Source organism: Trachymyrmex septentrionalis, unplaced genomic scaffold, assembly GCF_001594115.1.
Source record: "Trachymyrmex septentrionalis isolate Tsep2-gDNA-1 unplaced genomic scaffold, Tsep1.0 scaffold60, whole genome shotgun sequence".
Taxonomy (NCBI): Eukaryota; Metazoa; Arthropoda; class Insecta; order Hymenoptera; family Formicidae; genus Trachymyrmex; species Trachymyrmex septentrionalis.
In genome coordinates, this window is record NW_017305779.1 from 1,738,283 (window position 1) to 1,756,123 (window position 17,841).

The 17,841-nt window shown below is 33.1% G+C and overlaps 3 protein-coding genes across 5 annotated transcripts in view; all 3 read left to right on the forward strand.

The window, feature by feature from the left end:
• LOC108752615 (EP300-interacting inhibitor of differentiation 3-like) overlaps positions 1-2,226 on the forward strand; it is a 3,339-nt gene extending 1,113 nt beyond the window's left edge. The window contains exons 4-8 of the mRNA XM_018493577.1: positions 302-432; positions 1,094-1,205; positions 1,388-1,693; positions 1,766-1,881; positions 2,134-2,226. Coding sequence (XP_018349079.1) covers positions 302-432; positions 1,094-1,205; positions 1,388-1,693; positions 1,766-1,881; positions 2,134-2,193 — 725 coding nt within the window. The 3' untranslated portion in view covers positions 2,194-2,226. The remainder of the gene's footprint in view (positions 1-301; positions 433-1,093; positions 1,206-1,387; positions 1,694-1,765; positions 1,882-2,133) is intronic.
• A 1,655-nt stretch (positions 2,227-3,881) lies between these two features.
• Positions 3,882-6,513, forward strand: LOC108752619 (diphthine methyl ester synthase). Of its 2 annotated transcripts, XM_018493586.1 has the most exons (5): positions 3,882-4,311; positions 4,586-4,762; positions 4,875-5,199; positions 5,370-5,611; positions 6,484-6,513. In XM_018493586.1, the coding sequence occupies exons 1-4, from the start codon at positions 4,177-4,179 to the stop codon at positions 5,588-5,590; spliced, it is 858 nt and encodes a 285-aa protein (XP_018349088.1). In that variant the 5' UTR covers positions 3,882-4,176; the 3' UTR covers positions 5,591-5,611; positions 6,484-6,513. The 2 variants fall into 2 exon arrangements, with proteins under 2 accessions (XP_018349088.1, XP_018349087.1); XM_018493585.1 differs by lacking the exon at positions 6,484-6,513 and having other exon boundaries at positions 5,370-5,642.
• Positions 6,514-6,753: 240 nt separating this feature from the next.
• On the forward strand, positions 6,754-17,353 carry LOC108752618 (reticulocyte-binding protein 2 homolog a-like). Of its 2 annotated transcripts, none has more exons than XM_018493584.1 (6): positions 6,754-6,809; positions 7,574-8,503; positions 8,666-13,377; positions 13,683-13,774; positions 14,501-14,784; positions 16,530-17,353. In XM_018493584.1, exons 2-6 carry the CDS (start codon positions 7,653-7,655, stop codon positions 17,242-17,244), a joined length of 6,654 nt encoding a protein of 2,217 aa, XP_018349086.1. In that variant the 5' UTR covers positions 6,754-6,809; positions 7,574-7,652; the 3' UTR covers positions 17,245-17,353. The 2 variants fall into 2 exon arrangements, with proteins under 2 accessions (XP_018349086.1, XP_018349085.1); XM_018493583.1 differs by lacking the exon at positions 6,754-6,809 and adding an exon at positions 6,863-6,899.
• The last annotated feature ends 488 nt before the right edge of the window (positions 17,354-17,841 follow it).

Sequence of the window (17,841 nt, forward strand, 5' to 3'; positions counted from 1 at the left end):
AATTATATTTATCATACCTATGATAAGCCTTATCATAATAAGATTGGGTTACTAATGACAGAGCGATTCCTGTTTGTGCAATTTTCTAAGTCTTTCAGTAATTATACTACATTTTATTATTTTTCAAAATTAAGTTTAATTATTTACTCTAGAAAGTTGAAAATATGTTGATGAATCTGTAGAGATTTTTTTAACCACTCTGAATATGTGAAAAAAATGGATGAATTCTAGTGATTTATGTTTGGATGGATGAGGCACTGATTTGTACCTTGTAAGATTAATCTTTTATTTATATTTTCAGTTTCTAATCAACAGGAAGTTCTTATTGATTCACAAATGATGACATCATCTTCTAAAGTTCTAAAAACCTGTACTGTTTCACTGACGAAGAGAATGCGTGACTATGATCATATCGACTTTTCACGAAAATTGGTAATTTGCTAAAAATTAGAATTATATGCTTATATTTATTTGTCTATTGCTTATTTCTACCAATGTAATTTAATTAATCTCGGTTTAATTAACTATTTTTTTCTATTTAAACATTAGAAAAAATCAAAGAGTAAATTGAACTGAGATTAAAGTTAATCTACGCTAGTAAAAACGAACATGTATTGCCATATTACAATATACACTACCAGTATTGAAAATTTAGGCATATTCTACAATAAGCCAGTAATAATAAATTAAAAGTCAGATAAAAATTGACACAAAACACATTTGAATATGAAAAGAATAATTGATTATGGTAAGTCAGTTTCTAGCTTCTTCTGATTATTACTAATGGTTTATTGTAAAATGTGTGTACAGTATACATAACATGAATTATAGATTTTCAGAACTGGCAATATATATGGTCTATATTGAAATTGCTAACAAAATATTACATGTTACTATTTCTAAATAGCTTTATTTTATTATTTTTCTATTTCACTATCAAGTAGCTGTTATTGCTTATTGGTGCTTTCCTAGTGACACAATATGACAAAGTGATGATATCATCTTTGATATTGGCAAACAACAATATAATAATGTACTGTGTCATCTATGTCTCTTACTAAAAAGCACCTACATCTATCTTTTATTTATTTAGGTAAAATATTTGCAAGAAACATCGGAAGAATCACAGTCTCCAAACTGGTCACTTTTAGAAAGACGAGTAACAAAATTGTTCAAAAGGATTGCTAATAGTAGCACATTATTAGGTCTGTTTAACTATTGGTATTATAAACATAAAATAATTTATACTGCAAATTTATTTATTTTGTAGATATATATATTTTTTTCTTTTTAAATATTCTTTTTGGGGCATATTGTTAAGTAATTTTAAGTCCATATACTGTTTTCTATATTCAATAATTTAGCCAAATTTTTGTTATTATTTCAGGTACATTGGATCCTTTGGAGAAGAAGACAATAGTTAGGAAAAAACCTGAACAGAAAATAGCATCGCAAGTTGCACAGTTGACAATACCTGATAAACTGGTGCCAAATGCAAATACGAAGGATGAAGACAGTGTGGAACGTACTGTGAGGAAGATTAAAAAGTTAATCACATGTCATTGTAAGGAAACAGGGAAACCACTTGATTTTTTTCAACTGATTCTGCATCCCGATGATTTCGGAAGAACTATTAGAAATATGTTGTACGTATCGTTTCTCGTAAAAGATGGAGTAGTGAAATTGAGAAAAGGTATCTTTTTTTTTTTAAAGTAAAATCACTTTCTTATTTATTATATAAATTTAATGATCGTTTTTATCTTAGATCATATAAATCTTGTTGTGGAACCATGTCACAAGGAAGTAAATTCACAAGAAAAACAATCTACCAATAGAATGGGCACTCAGAATGTTATATCATTAAACATGGAACAATGGAGAGTAAGTTGAATCCTCAAAAAGTTTTCTATAATAGGTTTTTAATCATATCGGATTTCAGTTTTAACAGACAAGATTTTTTACTGCTTTTAAGGTTTCACATATATAAAAGAGATTTTATAAATTTTTAGTTACATAAAATATATTCTGTGATTAATTAAGTTGAAGACATATATATATATATATATATATTAAGCATATTAAAATTGTAGAAAAAATATTACAAAATTATAAAAATTCGTAAATTTTTTTTAGATATTAAAAAAGGCATACCGAATGGAACAACCAATGATTAATTTTGACGAAGAAAATTGATTATGAACATGTTTTCGTCCTACCAATACAAAAAAAAAATGTTTTGTTAAATTTACTCGTATACTTATGATATTACATTAGATTTTCAATAATACTTTATTTTTTCACTGCTTAAATTGAAAATTATTGAAAGATATATTTCGTATATGCATAATATTGCATAATGAACATTGTGTTTTTAAAAATTTTATTAATATATCTGACATATACATCGTGATTACTGACACTACACACATATACAAGTATATGGTATTATAATTAGTGACATGTTCATATCAATCACATCTACAGAGAAAGTCTAGAAATAGTATATATTAATATATATTTTGGTTGAATATATTCATATCTGGTTTTTTAATAATTTTTAATAAGCGCTTTTGTAAAAATAAAACATGAAGCAGCCTTTCAAAATAAAACTTTAATAAATACAATTTATTACAGTTAATATTTCATAGTGCAATAATATTTCTTGATAAAAGTTCAATTTTCATATTTTTTCGCTTCTCTTTTATATTCTCAAACACTCTTGGTACTTGTTCAGTTATATTTTATTTAAAGAATTATGATGAGATAAAAATAAATCCAAAATACAAATTTAATCAGAAAGCAGGATTGGCAAAAGACTACTTTTTTGTTTTGACATAGCTAGTGATCAAAACTGGTTTTAATCATTTGGATCAAAATTGGTTCTAATCAAAATATATTTTTGTTTTTGAAAGACTTTAATTTTTTCTTTTCTCCCGCCCTGCTGAAAGTGCTGATAAACGCTGTGTTCCGATTTTCACTGCTAGTGTTGAAGATCTATGGTGTATATAATGTATACTATAAATTTTTAATATTGGCAGTGAATATTGGAACGTAGCTATAGTAGTGTCAGTAATCAATGTTAGGTGAGTCACTTTTTCGTATGTGCATTCGTATATGGCAACACTACTAATGTCTTAAAATTCTGTTAAAGTCTTATTTTGACATTTCTATGAAATTATATTATGTACTTTCTTAGAAAATAAACATAAATTATAGAGCAATATAGAAATTTTACAGAAAAAGATTACAGATTCTCATTACCCGCCTTAATCTTTTTGCTACCAGAATTTGGTTGGATCCTGCCAAAACTGGACCTCTTAAAAATATATATTACCTTATTTTTATATACACAATAACAATAATGTTCGTTTTGTTTCAACTTATTATTTAATATATAATAAAATGTATTTCTGGGTTATTTTGATCTAATTTTTATTCTTTTACCTTTATTTTAATTCTGAGCTTAAAAATTATGTTATAATGGCTATGTTCCAAAATTGACTGCATTGAAAATCTGTAGCATGTGTTACATGTAGTACGATTATAATGAACCAAATATCGATTTATTATCTCCAGCCTTGAAAAATAGACGATGTACCCTAAGAAAAGTGGACATTGCTGTGTAGTTTACATCCACTTTGTCAGAGGGCAATAGTGCGCAGCAGCATTTTGCGGTTACAGGTTTTGTCATGTCCTCTCTCAGGTTTCTCTCTGGTACGTATTGAGTGCACGATGTAAACTAAGCAACTGTCGATACTGTCCAACTGCACACACGACTGCGATCGATCTGGACCAATTCGGAAGCTCAGCTTAGCCTGGATCTGCAATAGATTTTTAAGGCTTAAGCGGAGAAATGGACAAATCACAATTAATTATTCGATTGCAATTGGTCAATTTTTTACGGCTTAAGGCTTAAAAATCTATTGTAGATCCGGACTTAAGCGCTTGTAATCATCATTCTGTCTTTATCGTTCATTAGACGTAAAATAAGAATAGAGTACTGAAAAGCGCTGAAAGCGTCCAAATCGACCGCAGCCACTATGTTATCCCTTCCACCTTCTACCATGCTCTGGTAACTGGTGTGATATAAAACTTGAGAGTAGTTGAAACATTGAGACATGTATGTTGCAGGGCAGTGAAGATTGACCCGGTAGACGCCAACTTCGAATAGAAATTATGTTTTATGTGATAGGATTAGGTCTCGGTGACGCTAAGGATGTCACTGTCAAAGGATTCGAAATTATTAGGAAATGTGACCGCGTCTATCTGGAGTCTTATACCTCTGTCTTGACAGTACAGCAGGAAACCTTGGTTTGTATTATAAGGTTTATTTTTTTATTCCTGCACTAAACTGCACTAGAATAATTTTTTGCTGTTATTAAACCAAATATTAAACATGTACCTATCTTACTTTAAGTTTCATATAAGTGTACACTAGTTCAGCTCATTCACAAAAAACAAATCCACAGACATGCCTAGACATCAAAGATGACACAGACTGTATAAAGTAAAGCATTCGATTGTGAAGCTTTAATTTAAAGATATATTTAATGTATTTTTATGTAACATACGTATCTTATATTAGGAAGAATTCTATGGACGTTCCTTGATAGCAGCTGATCGCGAACTAGTGGAGAATTGTGCAGACGAGATACTGCCAAAAAGAGAAGATGAAGATGTTGCTTTTCTGGTTGTAGGAGATCCTTTTGGAGCTACTACGCACACAGATCTGGTTCTACGTGCAAAGGAGAAAAATATACAGGTGAATAGGACAGTAATATTTAGAATCATTATTTTTAGGAAATATCAGGATTATTTTATATTTTTATATGTATCTAGTAAACATTATTTTCAAGTATCATACTTTTAAACAGGTGAAAGTCATACATAATTCGTCAATACTAACTGCAGTTGGTTGCTGTGGCTTGCAGCTCTATTCATATGGAGAAATTATTTCAATTCCATACTGGATGGACACTTGGCAACCGTACAGCTTTTATGAGAAGATAGCTTCCAATAGACATAGAGGGCTGCATACACTCTGTCTCTTAGATATTAAAGTTAAAGAACCTACCCTAGAAAGTATCATGAAGAAAAAAAAGGAGTACATGCCTCCACAATTCATGAGTGTCAATGAAGCTGCTAGTCAGTTGATAGCGATACTTGATAATAAGATTCAAGATGGCCACAAAGATTTAGGTTGATGGTTATAACAATTCTATTGTAACAATTTTATTGATATAATAATAGTGTGATCATATAAATTGTGTAACAAAAAATATAGTAATTACAATAATGATTACATAATAATCACAAATAATAATATTTAAGTTAATAATATATTTATATATTATTTTTTCTTTTAATAGCATTTACACAGCAGAGCTTGGTGGTGGGCTTAGCACGAGTGGGATGCGAAGATCAATATATTGTTGCTTGTTCCTTACAAAATATGACACGTGTGAACTTGGGACCGCCACTGCACTGCCTCGTTATACCAGCTGAAAAGCTCCATCCCCTTGAACTGGAATTTCTAACGCAGTACGCTCTCGACAAGGATCAATTCAAAGAAATGACACAACAATCATAACCTTTTTTATCTTAGAAAAGAGTAAATTCTATGTACAGAGAGAGAGAGAGAGAGAGAGCAATTTAAAATAAATTAAATTGTATATCAAACTATTAAAAATTACATTTATCTTAAATGTATAACAGAAACAAGATGTATAACAGAAATTTCCATTCTTTTTATTACTAATTTTTAATGAAAATATGCTGATTTTTCCTATTTTTTATTTTTTCACAAAAATTAAAATCTATTTATATTATATATCTTTTCTAGAAGCAAATATCAATTATATTTATATTTATTTTTTAACCCTTTGTTTTTTTAACTCTTTCATAAATGGCCTTAAGTGTCAAAATGACCTTAAAACACATTTAACGGATTACTGTATTTACAGTTCTCGTTCTATAAAGTATAAAGAATTTCTGATTAAATGTACTCTGAGATCATCTCCAGTGTGATTACGAAAGAATATAATTTTTCGGTACATACGATTTTATAGATATTATAATCTTAAAATCTATAAAGAAGTTTTCGATTCCCAGGGTGCATAAAACTTACATGAGCGCTGTTGCAGTTATTAAGGTGGTTCTTTAGTAATGAGAATAATGGAAGCGTAAACGAAGCTTTTAGAAGTCGAAAATTGAAACAACGGAATTTAAAAGAAACGTAAACGCCGTTTTTGTTTCAATTTTCGATAGTATGATATCACATGACATATCGATTTTTATTAAATTAAAAATATATATATATATATATACGGTATTTATCCGTAGATTTTTTTCTCTTACTTTATCTTACCGTAAAATTTTGCACACGCTAATTTTGATTGCTTTAACTTCATTATATAAAAAATTAGAAATTTCTAAGGTAACTCGATTTACTAAAGAACCACTTTAATTGTTCGATATTTCCAGTCGTGTAACGGGTGATCGATTGCAACCGAACCATATCGTTTCGTATATGACCATCACGGAAGGCAGAAAGAAATTGGCGACCGCGCACACAGTGTTTATGCGAATAGCATTATTATTCCATTCGTTCTGGCCCGGTTCCATATTCAAAGCCGTATATAATTCTGCGGCGAAGTCACGTGGTCGTGCGCCAGGGCAAACTAATCAATGGAAAAGCATCGACCACTATGCCGACGAGGCTGGTATCGCATATCGGTGATTCAGTTGTGCTACAGGGGTGCACTCGCTCGGTGGTGGCAGCCCTTCCGTTTTGTTTCCTTGTGCAGCAGGTACACTTAGTTTCTGGGACGTGCGAAAGACAACGATATATCTGCGTTTTACGACACTGCTCCAATTTATGTTCTCGCATGCTTTGGCAGGTATACGGATTTGCACCGTAGTCCCACGATGAACGTAGCACTGTGATCACGTACATGTTATACTATTACTCACTGTAAATTGTTTCTGCAAAAAGAAATATAAAGTACAATTGTAATATTTTTTTCTTGCAATTATTGTACCCCCGCACCTATTCAGTTAGTTTGAAGATATCTTTATTAGTACTAAAGTAAATAAATACGCTTTGTTATACATATAGAAAATGTAACCAAGATATAAAGGATCAAATAGAAAAATCAATAAAAAGAAAAATGTACATATATTTAGAAATTTTTTTTATTAAAAAGTTACCAATAACTCAATAGTCTTTTGTAGATATAATACAATGAATTTAAAACTTAACGAATATAGCATATATGCAATAGATAATTATTTTTTATTTATCCATAAAATTGCAATTTTTATGTATTTTTAAATCTTGCTCAAAATTCCAGAAAATTCAAATTTTAGACAAAAACGAACTCTTCTGTCATCTTGATGAATCCTTTCTCAATCAATTATTAAAAGATTAGGATCTATATTTTTAGTAATTATGCAAAATAATTCTAATTTTTTTATTTTAAATGTCTAGAATGCAAGAATTATAATATACTGAAAGAATTGCTCCTTAAAAAAGAAAGAAGTTGTATTTCATGATGCATGCGATGTGTTGCAGTGAAGGGAATGCGGCAGCGAAGTTCTACATATATACAAAAAATAATTGAAAATACTATAACATGCAGTAAAGTGGCACAATGCTAAGTCCAACTCCGACGATCGATCGTTCCAACTTGCGTCCTGGCACAGGATACCTTATCGCGCCGCGGGTACCTCACGGTCTCGCGACTGTTGTCGAGGGTCTCACGAGGGAGGTTCTGCGTCATCGTCCCGAGGATATATATGTTTTTGCAGCTCACCACTTTGAAAAGTTGCTAAAGCTACGGGAGGAGTATCATATCGAAGAGTACAGCAATCGCGAGTTTAGCCATGAATTCAATCGCGATTTTAATCTGTGGCCTACCAAAAAGATCCAAAATATCGAAAAACCTTCAAACGGCGGTTGGTCCCTAGAGAAGGAGATCGAGATCTTCGAGAGACACGAGAAAACAGCCGTTGACACGGAGGAGAGCCAGGAGGATGTCTCTACTGACAGAGAAAATTGGAAAGCTTCAAAACAAACATGCTCAAGAGGACCTGCGACTACGAAGAAAACTTCGAAGAAGTCGAAGGACAATGAGACAACGTCGAACGCTCGCGCGACGAGGATCATCTCTCAAATGACTGCTCTTCACGGTCCTAGCAAGAATATCCAAACTAAGGATATCAAGCAGGAACTCAGAAAAAACAAACTGAGTGGCGAAAAATCTAAAGCAACCAATAGTGTCGAAAAAGGAATTCGAGGCGATAGACGATCCAGAACAAGAGTTACCAAAACAGATAGAGATCCTGCAGAGGAGGTCGAATGTACTACAACGACGACAACGACGATGACGAAGAGCTCGAGTAAAACCTCCTCACGAAGACCACTGAAAAAAATACGTCGAATTGAAACTGAGTCCGAGACTGAGACCGAACAAGAAGTCGCTAAGGCTGGAGTCGAAGATGGGTATAACAATTTTTTTACTTTACTGTAATATAATCTATTTTTCTAAAATTATTTATTGTAATTATTTATAATTTAATTTTTTTTTAATTTTAATAAATATATATTTTAAGTAAACATTACGTAAATAAGAGAATTTATTTGAACTTTTTTTTTAAATTTTAGACACGCAAGATCAAGAAACATTAAGAACGACAATACGATTCGCGAGACAATCATTCGGACAGGAAGCAGGGAGAGAAGATCGGAAGCACCGCTCTCTGAACATTCCTCTGAGAGGAAAGTATCATCGAGAGCGCTCAGTATGGATCGCATCAGGGCATATGTATTGCGTAAATTTGCGAGCACCGCGAGCTTGGAGGTTCTGCGATCCCCTACATACGTGGAGCAAGTGCAGGAGGTGATCAATCGTGCGGCGCCGATTATCAAGGAGAAACTAGAAGAAATCGGAAGACCACGGGGAAAACGTTCGAGATCTGTCGACCTCGCTTGGAATGAAGAATCACTTCATCGGCATGTTCGAGAAGAAAAGAGGCACGGCGATGAAGAAAGTGGAAGAGGAAAGAGCGGAAACGGGATGGAACGAAAAGCTGATATCATGAAGAAAGAGGAAATGGAAGATTCTCTTGGAAAAGAAGAGACGATTTCAATCATGGAGAGTGAGGAGAAAAAATCGAGGAGGCGCAGCATAGGATCGGGCAAAAGATCAAGAAGGCGTGAAAATGGTGACTTCGGGGTCGTCGATGAAGTCGACGACAACTCGAAGCATAGTAATAAATTGGAGCATGAGTCTAATGCGACACACGACACCTTGGAAGCGAGATTAACTGCCACGCAGAGCATCTTGGAAGATATCTCAAAATCAACATCCGAGTTGGGCGGTACTCGCAGAAGTGATCCTGCCGGAAATGAACCATCAGAATCAGAAATCTCCGATCACGTCATTTCTCTGCCTGTCGTGAGACCGCCATCTTCTAGAAACTCCAAGAGCGCTACCAAAAACGGTTCGGATTGTCTGACTCTGCCGCCCATCTCACCGGAAGCTCCTAAATCGACAAAGAAAAAAGACGAATTATCCTTGCCAGTTCTGCTGACAACAGTAAATAACGGCAATCATTCCGCCAGGAAATCGCAGGAGCAGGATGTTTCAAAGGACGCAGAGGAAGCCTCAACGATGTACGATATTACGAGCGATATAGAGGACATAGCAGGTTTTCCTGAAAACAATCACGAAGATGCGATTGTAGATATAAAACAGGAACCTGACAGTGATCGTCAGGACCTGCTAATATCGGACGTAAAATTTGTCAATGAAGGACGTGGAAGGAACGAGAATGTAGATAAAGTTTTTGATGAGAAATGCGGAAGTCTCGAAGAGTTTGAGGAATTAGAGAAATTGGAAGAGGGCAGGAAGTCGGAGGAAGTCTTCATAGATAGTTTAAATGTTACACCAGAAGTAGCTGACGTACCACTAAGACCAGACTCGTTGGAGCCTGATGAAGAGGTTAAACTTGAAGATAATTATGCGGATCCTGCACAAGAGAATGCTTTCGATAGGTTGAAAGATAAACTGATCGAGATCGAAATGGCGGAACGCAATATTGAGAAAGCGTTGACTTGCCAGGTTGCGACGTGTGACATTGGTGAAATGACGAGCCAAGCGGAAAAGTCGGTAACTGATGGGAAGATAAATGATGCAGGAGAGTCGACTAATGAGGCGGAAGAAACTGTGAATGAGATACGAAAGTCTATGGACGCGGCAAAAATACCGGTAAATAATAAAGATAACGAGGAAAGGAAAAAGAACAATGACGATGAAAAAAGAAAATTGATGAATAATATAGAAAAGGTAAAAGATGTAGCAGAAATATTAAATAAAACGGAAGATTTAAATATAGAAGATAAATTAACAAATAAACCAGAAAAAATAGAAAGTGAAAAGGGATCGATTAGTAGAACGGAAAATTCAATAAATAAATTAGAAGCAAACGGAATTAAAAAATTGATGAACGAAAATGGAGCACAAAGTTTGAAAAATACAGTAGGAATATCAAAGAACGGAGCAGAAAAGGTAACTGATCAAACGGAGATAACAAAGATAACAGAAAACACGACGAAAGCGCAAGATGAGAGATCGATAGATAAAACTGAAAAATTGAATGAAAAATTATCAAATGGCGTGGAAGAATTAGCAGTTAAGATTCATGTAAAAAATGTGCAATTCATAAACGCAAGACCGCTAAGTAAAGATTCTCAGATTACTGAAGTAGTCGAAACAGACGATGATAATACGACGACATCAGAAAAAAAACCTGAAAATGCGAATGAATTTTCTCAAAGCACAACTTCTGGAAATGCTACAACCACGAGCGAAAGCTCGACAACGAATCTTCCTAATGAGAAGAGCCAAACGAAAGGACGGAAGAAACGCAAAAGCGATAAATTACCAATGATAACGCCGCTTTCTTTAGAACTCCCGTATTCTTACGTTCTCAGTGAAGGTTCCCCTTGTGAGATTCCTGATTCCGTGACGACTGTGATCATTCCAGACAAGTCGTGTCTTTCTCCCGTTACTCTGAAGGACGAGGACGATTGTCAGCTTGAATCGACAAATCAAAAAGAGGAATCACTTACACATTTTAATACGGAGATTTCCAAAGACGAAAAACAGGACAAGGATCAGCAAGGATATGACATGGAAGTTTTTGGGGAATATATTCGACCAGAAGCCATGGACGTTCTGTCCATTGATACCGATTTTGTACATAGCGTGAAAGGAATAAAACCGAGTCAGAACATAGTGATCGCCCATCAGGACTTGAATAAAATTAAAGAAGAAGGTGAAGAAGAAATTGTAAAAGAAGATGACGAACGAAAAAAAACAGAGAGCCATCAAGAAAAGGAAAATGATAAAGAAAAAAATGTAAAAGAGGAAGAAATGACAAAGCTTGCGACACTAGAAAATATCATGGGGCACGAGGAGAACGAAGAAATTAATATAAGGACGATTGAGTCCAAAGATGCTGAGGAAATTTCTTCTGGCGTTCTTGAGTATGAATCTTTACCTGATACCAAAGATTTAACGGTTGATACTGTTTTGATAAATGAAGGAACAGCAGATTTCACAATTGAATCCAAAAGCCTGTTGGAAAATTCCTCGGAAGAAAGCGGAAGTACGCAGAATACTCACTCGACTACGAGTGACATTAAGGAAAGTACTACGAGCAATCAATCGATTGAGAGTCCAAGTCCGGACAGACCAGTAGTACCAGAATTAAACCTGGACTCACTTCAGGATAACACGGTGTCGTCTTTCAAGATAACGACAAATGAAACAGAGAAGGAGGACAACGACAGAGAAAGCGATGCTACGATCTCCTTGGTCGAACCGTTGATTTCGGATGAGAGGTTAATGAATCGATTGACCGATCATGAAGAAAAAATTATTACTGAAGGGTTGACAGAGAGAGGTCTGCAGTCAGAGTTTCCAGAGGCTGATCAATTGTATCATGCAGAACATATGGAGTACAAATGGTTGGAGAAGGATCCGTTATCTACGGAAATGAACTTGGAAGATGAAACGAAATCTCAAGAGAACAATATTGATTTGAAGACGACTTTACCGGAAGATGTTATACAAGTCGATTTGGTTTCACAGGAGAAAGCGAGAACAGAGGAGACAGAGGAATTAGGAAGCGAGGAAGAAATCGCGAGAGAATTGATAGATTTATTGGATAAAGATATACAACTTCGCGCTGAAGAATTGGATTTAAAAAAAGAATCTATAGATAATGGAGAATCTGAGAAAAGTAATTTAGAAGTAGACGATGAATCTAATCAACCGCTATCAGTATCTATGCATTCGATATTAACTGAACAAGAAAAGAAGGAAAATGAAGATTCTTTCCATAAAATAGATGAAATAGTAAGAACTGAAATAACAAATAGCGAATTATCAGGTGACATAACAGATATCAGCCAAGATAAAGATAAAAACAATGCGATAATAGATAAAGAATCTGAAAAAATTAAATTAGAAATGGTAAAAAAAGCAGAGAATTCGCATGTTGCACCTTTAGCAGAATTTGAGCAAGATGAAATATTGGAAGAAAATGGTAGTTCTGAGACAGCTGATGAAAACATTACAGTCAAAAGTAAACTTGATAATATTAATGCTGATCATATCGATATTCAGGAAAAACTTGGAGACAAACAAACGAATATGGATGTTCCAGACAGCCAAAATAGCGACAGTAAAATTAAAGAACCGAAAGCAGAAAATATAAAGCAGGAAGAAAGTGAACAAGAAGAGTTACAAAATCAGAATAAACACGAGCAAGAAAAATTAGAAGCACGTGAGGAAAATAAACAAGAAAAATTAGATATTGAAGAAGAAATCGAACAAGAAAAATTAAAAATTCAAAGTAAAGATGATCAAGAAAATATAAAGATAGAAGAAAAAATTATAAATATGACAGCATCTCCTCTAGACGTAGTAGAATCAAAGAAAGACTCAATAAATGAATTGATGAAAAATAACAATGGGAATGAGGACATTAAATTAAATAATAAATCCATTATCGACGATAAAACCAAAAAAGATATGGAAAATGAGAAGGAAGAGAAAAGTGAAGACCTTTCAGAAAAGGTAGAGAGCGTCCATGGACCAATTATGAGCGCAATATCAGAACAATCGACAGAAGATTCTCGCTTTGGATATTGGACTATGGGAACAAAATCGTCGACTGTGGAAACAGTAATTGAAGCTTCAGATTCTAATGCGAGTACAGAGAAGATTGCTGATGAATCAGAAATCATCGCGGACGAATCGCTTATTCAGAAAAAAGACTTAGCAGCAGTTGTAAAAATTCAAGCTTGTAAGTAAAATGCAGCGTTTTGATAAAATTATGTTGTGATTCTTCAATTATGCTGCGTTAGCAGTATAAATAACTGACCACCGACTTTCTTATCTTTTATTACGTTTAAATAATATAACAAGGCCATAAGTTCGCGAATATAAATAACATTGGTTCATTAATTTTATTGAGATTAGAAAGTGGAGTAATGTTATTTTGAGACACTTATTACGTTATTTAATAGATAATAAGAAAGAGACAGAGAGAGAGAGAGAGAGAGAGAGAGAGAGAGAGAGAGAGAGAATAATAAAGATTATTTTTTCAAGATATCCGAGGATTTTTAACGCGTCGTCGCGTGCGAAGAAATATGAGCTTAGAATTTCCTTCTAATGACGTACCATCGACGCAAAAGATTACGGTAAATATAATTTTTATAATAATTTTAAGCCTTGATCCCTCAAAAAAAGTAGTTATGGATTAATATTTCAAAGATAAAATAATACTAATTTATAACATATAATAATAAAGTGTTATGATTACATAATTGTATAAAAAAATTAATTTCTGTTTGTTTATGTTATATAAAAATTAATAAAAATTGTATAACGATATACTGGGCCTAATAAAATAAAATTTTTCCTAAATTCTGTTATTGCATTCTATATGGAATACGATAATTTTGCCCATGGTTATTTAATGTGTTGAAACTGATCTTGGAATTGAGTCCATCAGTTTTCCTCTGTTTTGCCGAGCAGAACAGCTGGACGCAATATTTCGCACGCCACGCCCGTCGGAAGTTTATTACGTAAAAGAGGAAGCAGCGGGTCACTGCTAAACGTCAGCGCTTTCATTGCAACAGGCGGTTTGGCAATAACTGGCTTGGCAGATAGACCCGAGTTTTCCCTTAAAATAATTGTTTCTTAAATCAGAATTGACATCCACGGAATTGACGTCTTACGAATGTTTTTGTTACATTTCCTTAAAAACTTTATGCCTCAAAATAAAATTTAACACTAATCAATTATTTGTTAATTTTTTTTTAATAACAAGTATTTTTTTTAATAGTGATTAAATAACTGACTAATTAACATACTTCCCTTTTTCTAAATAAAAATCAGATGTAATATTGAACTTCAATGTTTAGAGCGATCATCTGGTACCGCAGGATACTTCGAATCGAGAAGCCAGACGTCTTCGACGAGAAGAAGCTCTGCGGAATACAACACTCTCGTTGGAGAATGCCTTTGCGACAGGTCGACTTCAACATACAAGCGAATTTCACGATTCTGTGCCGTTGCTTCCTTTTGATCTGCTGAATAGTAAAACTGATTCAATCTCCTCAAACAATTCTTTGGATGAAGAAGTTGATATTAAAGAAGCTAATATATCTGATAATGCAAAATCTAGTGCCAATGAAAGTGATACCGTGTAAGTAATAATTCGTAAAAGAAATGAAGAATGCATCAATTAAAGTACATAATATTCTTAGAATGTTATATGAATATTATTAAAAATTAAAATAGTTTTATTATAATCTATTAAAAATATTATATAATATTTTTTAACGTTATGGAAGTATTCTATTGATATTATATGTCTACTTCATATAATATCTTTGTTATTATCCGTGGAATATCATTAAAATATTTATTAATATTAATTATTAAATAGTATTTTAGCTTAAATAGTATTATATTTTAGATTTTAGAGTTTATTTACACATTCAGTTTTTCTACAACTGCGCAACAAAATCATTTTTAATTTTTACAAGCATACATCTTAAACCGAACTAATGTAATAGTTTTACAAATTAAAGTAAATATTATTGCTATACCTTTTTATGTTTATATAATGTTATAATAACATTAAATATTATTATTTTTTAATATTAATTTAATATTAAATAATATTATCAGCAATTGACATATAACCGTATCTATTAATACTTCAGGAATACTATTTAATATTATACAATATAATAGTAAAATATTATTAAAATGTTACAATATTCTAAGGATACGCCTAAAATATTACTTAATAAAATATTAAATAATATACTTATAAGGTTACTCTTTCTTTTTTATAGATGTAATTAAGCTATGCATTTTCTATATAAATCTTCAACGTTTATGCTCCCATTAAAAAGAGAACGTAATATATTGAATTTAATAAAGTTTTAGATGTTAACAAGAATAACAGCCATTTTTGATCTCGTAGTAATGCGCAGTCTAAACTTATTATTACGTATATATTTCAAATATTAGGATAAAGTCGCCTATTATGAAATATCTTTTTTTAAAGGCTTGTAATTTATTTAATTTGTAACCCGAATTTCTATTTTTATGTCAAATTTATGGAAAATATATTTAAGTTTTATCGTCAAAAGTTAGCAGTCGTTAATAGCTATAATTTGTTGTATGTGAAATTTTTTATCAAAAGTACCGATTTTGATCATTCAAAAAAAGGGTTTCTAATATGAGATACAAGGGTTTTCTTGTATGAGGTAGTATCTCAAGAAATTAAGGAAAAATAAAGATAAGCTTTATATACACACTTTTATTGTATTACATACAAGTAGGAACAAAGAATTTAAATGTTATACATAATAATAATATAATTTTTCGATGTGTGTGTGCGAACAATAGAATTGTCATTTTTAACATTTCGTTCAATAGTGCTTTGAGATATTGAATTGTTTAGATGTTATATTAGTTAGGAATAGCCTTAGTATCTCATATGACGATTTCCATGCCTTGCGGTTTCACGATCACCAAATCTAATCTTTATAGTTAAATCATTATATCATATGTTTTTCTATAAATACGATTTTACTTTATCACTGTATGCAGATTTTATTACCTAATATTTATTTTTACATAATAAAACAAGATTCAAAGACTAACCTCAATAAAATTTGATAACATTCAATTTCACAAATCTTTTTTTACAACAACTACACGCATAATCTAATAATGAATTTTCTACTAAACAAGTTTCACATTAAGAATAAAAAGTTCATGATAGAATCAAACATATACGCTTATTAGCAGAAACTCCGCTATCTCAGATTAGGAACCTATGCCATAACGACTTTAATAGACGACTTTACCCTATTTGTTACTTAGTCTTAAATTAAAAACTTTTGTGTAAACATCTTTTGCTACTTGTCACAGTCGCGAACATCGGACGACTTTCCACAAAGGCAACACCTTCGTTGATCCCACCTTTCCAATCATGATGCATCTGCTGGCGGATGCATCCCGCAATTGCCACTTCACCGTCAGTCAAAATTCTCATGCAGATTTTAATGCAAATGCTAGAGGAGCGAAACCTATGGAACCAACTGTGGACATTGTGATGCTGGGTTATCCGAGAGACGACGAGAATCAATACCTGAATTTCATAACCAGCGTCGAGGATCTGAACTCCAATATGGATTCCTTGACTGTGCACGATGTGATGAAAAGCACAAAGAACACCAGCGACGCTCATCCTTTAACGACCTCCGGCGAGGGTAGTCTTAGGGAGCCCTTGGCCCTTCCAGGAGTTTCTCAAGGTGTCGTAATCGAAGAGGTGACCAGCTTAGACGAAGTCGTCCCGTCGGAGTCGACGAAACCATCGACCGCGCCGAAGACCTCGCTGGATACAAATAGCTCAATGCCATCTGAGGAATGTGCCCTCGAGGACGCGAAGAATGATTTAGGGATATCTCCGAGAATTACCGGTACAACGGAAGACCGGAAACAAGAAGCTGAAGGACAAGAGTCTGATCGCAACCCTGAGAGTGTTGGAGAGAACGGTTTACATAGCGACGATGCAAATAAAAATTTTAACGAGTTCTCTGGCAATAGCCGTGAGCACATGGAAGAAGAGAAGGATAAAACGTGAATCATATATTCATGAATCATGTATTCATGGAGACGTGTGGGGCTGACATGAACAGGAGTCGCGAATTGTATGATCGGCCAGTTGGTTCCTCCTATTAAAATCGTTAGGAATTTGCAAAACAATGATTGTTAGAATTCCATTGCACATTAAGATATTTTGCAAGAAGCACTTGCGTTTTATATTATTCTTAATGCAAAATCCAGAATGTCTGTTTGTTTATTTATTTATGTAGAATTAAAATAGACGGAGAAGGATATCACTCAGGAATAGTATTAATGTACACGAAAAAAAATTATGACACACATAGTGCTCAATTACTAATTTATATACGAGGGACTGCAACGAGCTCTAAAGTCGCAATTTCGCTACACGATACAAGCGAACAGTCTCTTTTTCTGCTTTTTACATAGTTTGAAATTATATTGTCTATCTTTGTATATGCAAAGAGCATCAAATAAATTGCATATATAAGATAACTCAATTTGCTTTCACTTTAGAATATCTACCATAAAAAATATTTAATCCAATTAACAAATATCGATAGCTATAACTTGCAAATTAAGTATATTCTTGATAATAAGATACTTTCAACGTCTT

Bases quoted from the DNA above. Each gene is read 5' to 3' on its own strand.
- LOC108752619 (XM_018493586.1), top strand. From the start codon at position 4,177: ATGTTTTATGTGATAGGATTAGGTCTCGGTGACGCTAAGGATGTCACT. The intron at 4,312-4,585 runs GTTTGTATTATA...ATCTTATATTAG, and splicing joins CAGTACAGCAGGAAACCTTG to GAAGAATTCTATGGACGTTC. The intron at 5,200-5,369 runs GTTGATGGTTAT...TTCTTTTAATAG, and splicing joins AGATGGCCACAAAGATTTAG to CATTTACACAGCAGAGCTTG.
- LOC108752618 (XM_018493584.1), top strand. From the start codon at position 7,653: ATGCTAAGTCCAACTCCGACGATCGATCGTTCCAACTTGCGTCCTGGC. The intron at 8,504-8,665 runs GTATAACAATTT...TTTAAATTTTAG, and splicing joins AAGGCTGGAGTCGAAGATGG to ACACGCAAGATCAAGAAACA. The intron at 14,785-16,529 runs GTAAGTAATAAT...TACTTGTCACAG, and splicing joins GCCAATGAAAGTGATACCGT to TCGCGAACATCGGACGACTT.